This window comes from Mytilus galloprovincialis, chromosome 3 (genome assembly GCF_965363235.1).
Source record: "Mytilus galloprovincialis chromosome 3, xbMytGall1.hap1.1, whole genome shotgun sequence".
Classification (NCBI taxonomy): domain Eukaryota; kingdom Metazoa; phylum Mollusca; class Bivalvia; order Mytilida; family Mytilidae; genus Mytilus; species Mytilus galloprovincialis.
This window is the reverse complement of record NC_134840.1, coordinates 51,064,471-51,076,058: the sequence shown is the minus strand read 5'-3', so window position 1 is coordinate 51,076,058 and position 11,588 is coordinate 51,064,471. Positions and strand designations below refer to the sequence as shown.

At 32.0% G+C, this 11,588-nt stretch overlaps 1 protein-coding gene across 1 annotated transcript; it reads right to left on the bottom strand.

Annotated features, from left to right (window-relative positions):
- Nucleotides 1-2,513: 2,513 nt before the first annotated feature.
- LOC143066464 (acetylcholine receptor subunit alpha-like) lies at nucleotides 2,514-4,146 on the bottom strand. Its single transcript, XM_076239381.1, has one exon. The coding sequence runs from the start codon at nucleotides 4,138-4,140 to the stop codon at nucleotides 2,968-2,970; it is 1,173 nt and encodes a 390-aa protein (XP_076095496.1). The 5' UTR covers nucleotides 4,141-4,146; the 3' UTR covers nucleotides 2,514-2,967.
- Nucleotides 4,147-11,588: the final 7,442 nt, after the last annotated feature.

Here is an 11,588-nt window from a genome sequence, read left to right as displayed (position 1 = left end):
TAAAATTTGAGCGATTTCTGTAATTAAATTCTGTTTTTATTTCGATATTACATCTATTTCTCCTATTAGTTCAACAGAAAAAGTACCTTAACACAAGTGTATGCTTCTTCATAGGCAGATTGTGAGCGTAATGAACGGTGACTAATCTTTTTATTTTATTTTTCTATTTAGTGGATAGCAGTTACAACATATTAATGAACACAGGGTTTTCAATAAGTTTTGTAGTAACTGATTGAAGTTGAAAAGAAGAAGATCAAGCGAGGGGTCCAGGGGGCCGCTCAGGCCCCCGGTCAGGTCGAGGGCGAAGCTCCGTGGAGGGTCCAGGGGGAAACGCCCCCTGAAGCTCCTGGGTTTTAAGGAAAAGGAGATAGGTCAAATTAATCAAAAATAACTTGTAATGTTGGCATTTTTTTCCAATGCTGTAGCTTTGATGAGTCACCAGAAAGCATACAAAAAAGTTTTGAAAATGTGTAGCACAAGGATTAAAGCATAAATTTCAATCCTCTTGGTTCAGTGTCTTTTCCTGCAAGATACTGACTGTGTCTGTCACAAGAAAACATATTATTATATTTCAAGAATAAATATTATAATTTATAATAGGCTGCACCCATACATACCATATTTGCATTTTGACTAAGATGTTTTTATGTCATTGTGTAACAGTATAAATATTTACATTCTAATTTATATTTTTATAAAATATGTGCAACATGGGGGTATTGGACTTTAAGTTGTCGATACCTATATTTTTATGTTCAGAACATATCCGATATCATATGTGAAACGGATATTGTTTAACAGTCAACCTACTCGTGATTGCATCCGTACAATTAACGAAGGGATGATTTCATCTTCACCACTTGGAACTATTGGTCTAAAGGATTCCTTGTGAGCAGCACCCCTCTTTAGTTGGGGAATATCGTATCAAAGGATATTGCTACCTTCTTTTCTCCCTTCTTGAAAGAAGTTCTTAGATCTGAGATACACATCTTCTTTTGCAAAGCAAAAATATAGGTATCGACATCTTAAAGTCCAATACCCCCACATTGCACATATTTTATATTTCCAAGAGGCATATTTCGATCGTACTCCATTATAGTATTTGTCCGAGGTATTGCTGTTATTAACTAGTTTTATAAAAAATTGACAAGAATTGCCCCCTGCGCTAACAAGACCTGGCGAACGGACGGACAGACGGACGCCTGATTTTTCAATTTACCAGTAATACATTTGTCACGTTTATTGAAATCTAAAACGTCACTACATACTTGGAATAGTCAAATAGTATATGTATTGCCATGATTGTCAATAACGAGTACTATTCAAAGAAATTTTCAAATCGCAAGACCGTGCGAAAGGAACACCACCATCAAAAATGGAAAATGACCAAAAGAAAAAAGGAAAATCGTCTGTTGGTTTCTTTAGAACGTTTTTTGCCATTTTTGTTTTATATTTAATGTTTGAAAATGTTTCTTTATTTGTAAATAAAGAAATATGGTATATTTGCCAATGAGACAACTATCCACTAAAGTTCAAATGAAATTGGTGTAAGCAATTATAGGCAATAGTAGGGTCTTCAATAATGAGAAAAATCCATACCGTATAGTTGATTAGAAAAGGAATAGACATGGAAAATATGATTTTTTTTTTCAATTGAGAAAACTAACGACCTAATTAATATCAAAATGATTTCCGAAAAAAACAACAATATAACAGATATGTTCCAACAACAACTATATGAGTAAAAAACGATAATAACCAAATATTACTCATGCTCAATAATCAACTAATGACTTTGGACAGGCATAAGGCCGTTAGTTTTCTCGTTTGAAATGTTTTACATTGTCATTTCTGGACCTTTTATAGCTGACTATGCAGTATGGGCTTTTCTCATTGTTGAAGGCCGTACAGTGACGTATAGTTGAGAATAGTTTTCGGTCATTCTATTAAATGCACAGATGACTTTTAACTATAGATTTTGCCTCGAATTCTAATATTCTATTCACAAGTCAAGACGGTCACTTCGGAAAAGTCGACCTGTTGGACTTGTGACTTGGTTTGAGAGTTGTTTTATTAGCCCTTTTACAACTTTTTCTGATATCTATTTAGGTAGCTCGGATGTCTTCCTCCATCTTAGATTTTGAAGTAGAAGAAAACGTTGGTATAGATATATTTATGAACCCTGCATACTAGTATACCTTTATTACCTTACCAACAGATGATGCATTATTTTTATTGAAACACTTCTGCTCTTTTTTATGTTGAGAGTAGTGTATGCGCGTGGTTTCGGTTAGAAACAACAGCAAATTTCAGTCTGCGTTTCGCATTTATCAAGGTCGTCATAGGTCATTTCATCAGTAAACCTTTTTTTTTTGTTTTAATACAGAGACGGTATGTCAGTTCTTCTATCAAGACGTTCGACAAAGACATCACAGCTACGAGCTCACAACTTTTGATAAAACAAATTAATATTGACATGGCAATCAAATATCAAAATAGCATACACAAGAAAATAAACTGGCAATTTTATTTCAATCACATACAAATAAACAAAAATTTAACAATAAAAAACAGGAAATTTATAAGTCCAATCTTTATTTAGACGTTGCTTTCGTTGGTGCTCTTGATTTCCTTCTTCGAGTGTGTAATTTAATATATGAAGTATAATATTTTCCCAATTTCTAAAAACTGTAAAAGAGACGACGTTATTTAACTTATTTTATATACATATTTTTTATTAAAGTTTTAAGTTTAATATTGCCTACTTCGGGAAAAAATAAGAGATACATGCGTGTATCATTGAAGTACTTTTAACAAATGCTGTTTTGGTGGTTTTTTTTAACTTTCTGTTCTATTACATTTCTACTTTAGAGTTAAGGCACATAATAATTTACAAAACATAAGAAAGTATACATATCAGTAACTTTATAACAAAACAGACATTAGTTGATTTGAGAGAACATTATTTTAGCTCAATTTAAGAAATACAACTATTGTAAAAGAAAGTACAACCAAAAAAGATACCCAAAAGAGAATGAAATCTAAGAAAGAAATAAAGTCCTTCCAAGTTTCTTCTAATTTACTCTCATCTGTATCTCTATCCAATTTTTCGTTTTCGTTCCTATCGGTGATTTTTCTTTTACTTTTGCATCGACACGCCATTACGGCTGATAGCAAACGAGGGACCGGATCAGTTCTGAAATGAAATCGTAGTTGTATTGCAGTAACGCACACCGTAAACAATGCAATTCCTAACTGAAATATCATGTACTGTCCAAAAATGGATCCTGCCGTCTTTGGAAGTTCAGAATTCACGATTATCAAAAATACCGCAAATGACAGAAAAACGGTGATAGAGTATCCCATCTTCTCTCCGCTATCTGCTGGGAGAACAAACGTGAAGAGATTCAGAACGCCAAGTAATATAACAGGTACGATTATGTTTAAAACATAAAATCCTGGAGTTCGCTTAATCGTGACAGAGTATGTTAATCTAGATTCCAAGTCAAATGTGTCATGATACAACTTGGTTGAGATTACAGTCCATACAGCATCATCTTCTAATTCATCTGTTACTATTCCGTAAGTTCCCTCCTGAATTTGTACCTCAAATGCATGATGGGACCAGTCAATAAACGATATATTGCATGTTTGGTGATCAAACGGAAAATATTGAACGTCAATGTTGCATTTCGATTCAAAAACTTCGTAAGGTTCCCATATCACATGTCCAGATATATTAATATTTACATTGATTACACTACTGCCCAATTCCTGTAGCTTGGTAAATCCATTTTGCAATGCAAGTGCTGGTTTCCACACGTAACTCTGTGGGATATTTATACTTATCATTCCACCATAGCTTGTTGGGTCCCATTCCAGATATTGATCTTTCCATAGTGTGCTCAAATAACCAGTAGTAGTGAGTCTTTGTGACGCTTCGTCTACTCCGTTTATCCCAATTAAATGGAAATCGACCCTAAGCACAAGCAAGTCATTCTGATCTCTGACTGGGCGAACTTTCTTTTGATACTTATTTGTAGTGAACAAATCTGTGACTAAAGATTTAGCATTGTCTCCTGTTTGTGCACTGGTAGCCCCAATAGAAATAATAGCGACTAGAAAGATCGTTGCCGGCATTGCTGTTATGAGTCCATTTGATGTTTAATGGTTTTGTGTGAATAGAAATCCTATTTATATGATACTTAAAATCAATAAACTTGTACAAATACAATTTTAATACAATCAGACTGGCTATAACAGACCATAACAACAACTTAAATCGTAAAACTTAAAGGGAAAATTCACGATTTTTTACTTATGGTTTAAATATGTTCATTATGACATAATATATATATTCACAAAGTTTTATCGCTATATGTGCAGTAATAAAGGAGAAATTCAATAATTAATGAAAAAATATCAACTACTTCCTGTAGGTCGTGACGTTTTCTCCTGATTTTTGCATGCCGGGATTTAAAATACAATCATTAAAAGTCTTGGTTTTTAATCATATTTTAACGTAATCGTAAGCGCGCCGATGACTTATGCTTTATCTAATAACCATCCGATAATAAGAAGATAAAACGCACAGACGTTCAATTGTACTCATTCGTGAGATAAATTATCTATGTTAAACGTATATATTCGAATTATGTTTGTAGACAACACAAAAAGTTATAAATTTATTTTTAATAAATGCATTTTCGGACTGATAAGGTGAACAAATTAAAGTACAATAATCTGTAAAGACAATATGTTGGTGTACTCATGATTATTGACCTTTTACTATCTCTGCTATGACTAGGTTTATACGATGTGTGTATTCACGGTTCTGTGGCAAAACTCGTAGATGGCTTGTTGAAAGGTAAATTGTTATTTGCACTTCGGTATTTAATCACGCCTCTAGGGCACACCTTGCCAGGTGTGACTGTCTATTCGGATCAGTGGGAGCATTTAATACACACATTACAAATACATATTCAAGTTGGTGACAAATAAAAATTGGTCGCCGTGGAATTATTTAATTATATTTGGTGCTATTATTTATTTGAATTCAAATAAGTTAATTTACTAAGAAATACACAATTTTCGGTTAAAGACGGGAAACTTAATTCATATGTCAGAATGAAATGATATACAAGTCTTGTCCTTGATTTATGTCTCATAAAAAAGGGGGACTTAGAAATTAGAAATAGCTTTACTAAATCATTTTTATTTGTCTTTATTGGGCGAAAAAATGTACGAGAACACTTACATTTAGACTTTGGAAAGCCATGTATTAATTAATATATGAAACTATCTGAAGATAACTCTACCGAAGCGGAATATAATATGTACGAATAAAGAAAAAATACTTTTGTATTGGAATGGAATCGAAAAATTACGAATAGATATTCTTTTCAAGTGTGAAAAACGTCAACCAAATTTATTCATAATCGGGAACGTCCTTATTAAAATCTGAGACTACTATAATAATCGTCGTCTCCCAACGTATATATATACTTAAATAACTATTTGACCAACGATGTTTAAAATTAAAAGACAACGAATTTAATGTTATCATTCCCTATTTTTGAATGTTATTATAAGTCTGTTCAACTTGCAAGAATATCCCTAAAGCGGACAAATATCCGACAAGCAGTTTATTCTTTAAATTGCTGTCATTGAATATCAAGAAAGAAAATAAATCCCGAAATTGATACTCAATAGTTTTCCTAGAAAATATTCACATCCCTTGGGGATTATTAGTGTACGTCCAGTTGCATATATTTTACATGAATGTTGGAACAATTGTGATGATGACAAATTTCGTCCTTTATTCGAGAACAATCTAATTGATATATAAATCTGTGAGTTTACTATGTTCTTAACTTCGATGAACCAAAGCAAGTTATAAATTGACCTGTATTTAAATCAAATTGTTTCTTTTTTTTCTTCTTCTTCTTTTGGTATACAATAGTCTATCGAATTCGTTGATTACATACTGTTGGCATACGTGGACTAGTCTATAATAATTTACAAAACTTTTACCACAATTTACACAAAATGTATGTTTCTTTCTTATGTTCAATGTATACATGTATACATATTTTAAATTGCGCTACTGACTATAGTTCCGTAACTTTCTACCCAGGCGTATGTATACACGAATCGTCGACAAGTGCGCACATTTTTTTAAATCAATAATTCTGGTATGTTCCAATCTGTCCTAAACTATTGACAATGAGTATATATTACATTTTCCCAAATTAACCCTTGGAAAAATATGTAAATAGATTTGTATTTCTTCAATTTTTTTTTTTGTATTAATTTTTTTTTATAGATAATATTCTTTACACCAGAAATGTTATTTATAAACAAGCGTATGAGTTCAGTAATGACTAGTATAAATATCACTTTCGGACACGCAAGACAAAAATGTATATTATACATGCAACTGATAGTTCAAAATGGAAAGTTATAAGTAACAATCGTGTACACTGATCAATACCTACAGAAGTGAAACGATGCATGAACTTGCAAGCCAGCCGGACAGGAAATCGATTGAATACATGGACGTGTCACCTTACACCCCTTCCAATACCTTTGGGAGTAATACCTTTAGCCATGCTGGTGATCAGATGAGGGAAGATCCGAATTTATTTAAATAAAGTTTATTACTTGAAAGAATTATGAACGAATTAGATTTTCGAAAACAATTTCCACGGAACACTTATTTATGATTTGAACTTTGACTTTTTAACTAATTACAATATTATCAGTTTAAAAATAACAGACTATATGGTTATTTAAAAATATAAGACCATTTTCCGTATCAAGTTAGTCAGTCAGATAAAACAACCGTACGATTGACAAGATATCGACACGCAATTACGACTACATCGTTTACTGTAGTTTTGTTCCTTTGTGGTTTATAGACATATCGGGATTTTTCATCGGAGAAGGTGACAAGATGGCGGAGAGCAGAGAACTGATACTCAAAATTTAAAATCGATGGTGATCTCTTATTTAGCGGAATAAAACTTTAATATCTATAAATTTGAGCATTTTTATACAGAATGGACATAATATCAATTTTTGAATTTTTTGCGAAGTTTCCCTTTAATCGTTAAAAGTAAAATCACAAAAATACTGAACTCAAAGGAATATTCAAAAAGGAAAGACCTTAACAAAATGGCAAAACCAAAAGCTCAACTGTCCTATTACTGACTTTGTAAATTTCAAATACAAGTTTGATCAAAATCAGGAGTAAACTTTTGTTTTATTACGTCCGTTGATACATGACCTTTTTCATATTTTAAAGATTTTGTTGAAAGGGGGTATACTTTCTCAGTGAGATTTTATGGGCTGAATTAGTTACGTCTCATGTGTGTTTTGATTTATGTAATCGTTGATGGGTTTCCATCATGTATGTTCTGATTCATCTTTTAGGTATAATCGTATCGTTACAGGTTTTCGTTACTAAATTAATTAACTGATTATTTCAGAAAACTAACGCTTGTGGTTTCTGAGACAAAATAAGATCCATCCATCCATCCACACATCAAATAGTCCAGGCTTTAACTATGAGTAAAATGTTCTTTGAAATATATATAAGAATATATCCATTAAATGATAATATATAGATTTTTTTGTCAAAAGTACAATTAGCAAATGCAAAAAACTCTTTTTTACGTGCTCACTTCGAACAATTAAAGGGGGAAATCGTTCCATGCATATAACTAAAGCTTCTTCTGTATGTGCGATGTCTTGTGTGACTCTGTCAATAGACATCAGATTAGTTATCTAATTTGATCACAGGGCAATAGAATAGACGCAGCATTGGTATCATGATATTTATACTCTACTGGAGCATATCATATCACAACCTATTATGACAGTCGTCTCTGCTCAAACTTTATGTGAGTGTATTATGCAGTTAGAATACACACATGTCACATTGATTATCACAAACGTTTGTTAAAACTCACCAACAAATTGGCAGAATTCGGCCTTTTATATTGTTATTTCCAAAGTTGTGCATATGGTATGCAAGTAACCTCAATATATGTCTGTACAACAGACTGGCCATTTAATTGCTAAAATTATTACATTACTGGCAGATCGATTACTACGGCAACCGTACTGTCAAATATATACATATATATAAATGTCTATCAAACTCGTGGTAACTGAAGACAGATTAAATACAAATCGGATCGTCGGCTACACAACGAATTCTGCAAATTCGAGACTAAGTAAATTTAGTCTTTGAGGTTGATGTTACTATTGCTAACGTGATGATCAATGTTGAAGAACTTCTTTCGAAAGTTAGCGAATTCCTTCTACATCCTAAAAAACTTGCACTGGTAGAAAGTGGTGTTGAAGTCTACGACTGAATAACATATTGGGCTTGCTTGAGTCCCGAATACTTTTGTCTTTTATTTCCTTTCAATGAAATATAATCGAGATGTTTTTCTTTCACTTTTATTAGTGCTATGATTAAAACGGCGATGAGACAGCACCCGAGCAAAACAATAAAAATGAAAAAGACCATTTGTGCATATATATATTTTTTTAAGTTGATATATGCTACATGTATTAAACAACGGCAGGCATCAAAAGCTAACGGTCTTTCCAGCAATTTGATCAAATCAAAGAAGTAGAAGTTTCAGTGTAGACTTTTATATTCTTGAAAATTTTGACAGTCCGTACACAACAATGTCCAAAAAAAAAAAGATTGATTAGATTAACATTTTTTATCACTGTTCTCTTTTTAAAGCGTACAAAGTTTTAAAAAAAAATGAAAGATTCATTTTTTTTTTACAAGTAGAAATTTCGTTTTTTCTTTTGAATTGATGGACATAAAGGATAAATCAAATCTTGATTCAAAATTAATACTTAAATAAAATCTAAAGGAACAGGGCGTTCATTACTGTTGATCATATCGTTGAGCTTTCAACATTGGGGAACACATCTTACCTTTACTGTATCCAACACAATATCTTGCAATGGTTTTTAGCGAAATTTATTGACTTGATATGCATGGACGAAAACAGGTGCTTGATAATATTTAAATATTCTGATTTATATTTGGCATTGAAGTAAACATATAAATTAAATGAAATAATGTCAAAAAATTACCAACCAATCTCCCTGTAAAGACACATTGAATTGGTAAACTTGACATGAGTTATTTTCCCATACTACATCAATACCTGTTCAACAAAAAAGTAGGATCCATGTGTTATTTTTTTTTTTTGAACCGAACTCGTTCGTCTGTTACAGATCTCACTATTTCGTTAAATCTTACATTATTCAATTGCATGAGCAATTTATAATTTAAATATGCGCATCATAAAAACTTGTTGTTTGTTGACATGCATATCGAATTAAAAGAATACATTATCAATAAGAAAAACCCATTTAATAGATCTATGATTCTGAGTGCTTGCTTTTTTCAGTCCCATTTCTTTTTAACAAAATTTGATTTGTCTTGTATAACCAGAATATCATTTTGTTTGTTAATTTTTTGAAGAATCCTTTGGTTTATTATTTTGTGTATACTGTTCTTTTGTCGGATCAACGTATTATTTGTAGAAAAATCGATCTTAGAATGCTGTTGTGAAACATGTTGGGCCCATACTATTGTTTCATCCTCCGCTTTAGATTGAAAATGTCTATAAATGATAGAGATTAGCTGAATTTGCAATGTCAAGGGCGTAACTCTTATCTAGAATTTCAAGATACACCTGACTCAATCAATATTCCTTAGATTTCTACCGCAAAACAAACAATATGACAAAGAAAAGCTACTTATTAAGTATTCTTTTAGGACACAAATTCACACATAGTATGAAAAACAAAAGCAATGGAATATTGCTTCTATTTCTCTTCAGTCATAGAATTCAGCTTGGAAAAGATCCCTCTCTCGACATTTTATGTTCAAGTTGGTTCCTACTGTCAGATTGTGTGGATCTCCTTGCTAGGTTTTGGTAATGCTCTATTGGAAAACACAGATGCAGGGCAGTACTGAAAAATCAAAGACAACAGAATGTATAAGGTAATAAGATAAATACTGTTATCATTTGCCTGAACAATGTCATTGTCGTATGGCAAACAACGTGAAAACCATAGAGCAGTTCAAGACATGTGTTGTTTACCTCGTTAGGAAATTACGTATTAAGTTTACAAATAATTTAGATACTTATAATCAATGTTATGATATTCAGACTGTATCAACATACCATTTAAACTATTCAAATTTACGATAACTTAACAATAGCTTATTCATTTAGCTTTTAAAAATGTAAATATAAATCGGAAATAGCTAACGATATTGTGACACTTTTCTTTGATACCCATTAGAACAGTTTGCCGTAAATAACTGTCAGTATTAAACAAATTAAAACGAGATTACACTACTCGAACTGCATACATACCTATTAATTGTCTAATAATTAGAGAGTGAAATGCCGATTTTACAATTTCAACAAAATCAAAATTTCTGATTTGTCGAGATATTTCAGACCATTTTAACATATAATGATGCACCCCATGGTTGTGTTACTGTTACATTGTATCATTTTTTGCAGGCAGATGGTCGGGCATTTTTGGACACTATTTTTTACTTTAATAGTTGTAAATATTATCTAGCCATTGTGTTCTTTGATGTACAGCTGCAGCGGTATCGACTTCCAGTCGTTGAACTTTGCTCAAATCATTGTCAGAAGTCGTTTCTGATGCAGTTTAGGCTAGAGTTTTTTTCTCAATGTTCAAGGCCCAATACGATGAACAAAAGAAAGGTAACTCTTAATTTGTGAATAGACATGCATAAGCATAAAAAGACAGAAACAATCACTTCAAGCTTGAACATACTCATATGAGCAGTTCTGTAAGTACTTAGGGTATCCCTTTACCACACGAATAATGATTAAACCCCTTTGCTATGTATGTTCCATCGTTAAACTTTTCAAAATAAGGAGATGTGGTATGAATGCAAATGAGACGACTAATCATCAAAATTCAAATAAAAGAGGGGCTAAAGTTACCAGAGGGACAGTCAAACAGATATAAGTTATAATATGCAACTGTACTGTCTTCGGTTATAAAAGGTTCCAACATGAAAAATATCAAACACTTAAATTGAGAAAACTAACGGTCTAATTAAAAACAAAACAAATTACGAAAAATAAATACTTGTATGACAGACATGAAACAACGACAACTACTCAACTGCAAATGAAAAAATAAAAACAAAACCAAAAAACCTCTTCCAACATCCTAACATATCGGTCTCTTGATATTTAACTCGACCTGAACTTTAAGGGTTCAGGGGAGTCGGAACCGGGATAAAATATGCTTGTGTTCTTAACTATAATAAAAAGTAATCGCATATTTTAATAACAGTTGAATAGTTAATTTTAAGAAATCAACATTTGACTGAAAAAAGGGAAATTAAAAGCACTATATTTTAAACATGCCATTATGTATTAGGAAATGCCTATTCACTTTTACCAGATACTAGTAAGTAAGTTCAACAACATTAAGATGGAAGGCTAAAATCAATAGAATAGAACTACTATTGTCAAATTCGGCAATTTATA

What these genes read in the sequence shown, in the direction of transcription:
- LOC143066464 (XM_076239381.1), bottom strand. Translation starts at nt 4,140, where the DNA reads ATGCCGGCAACGATCTTTCTAGTCGCTATTATTTCTATTGGGGCTACC.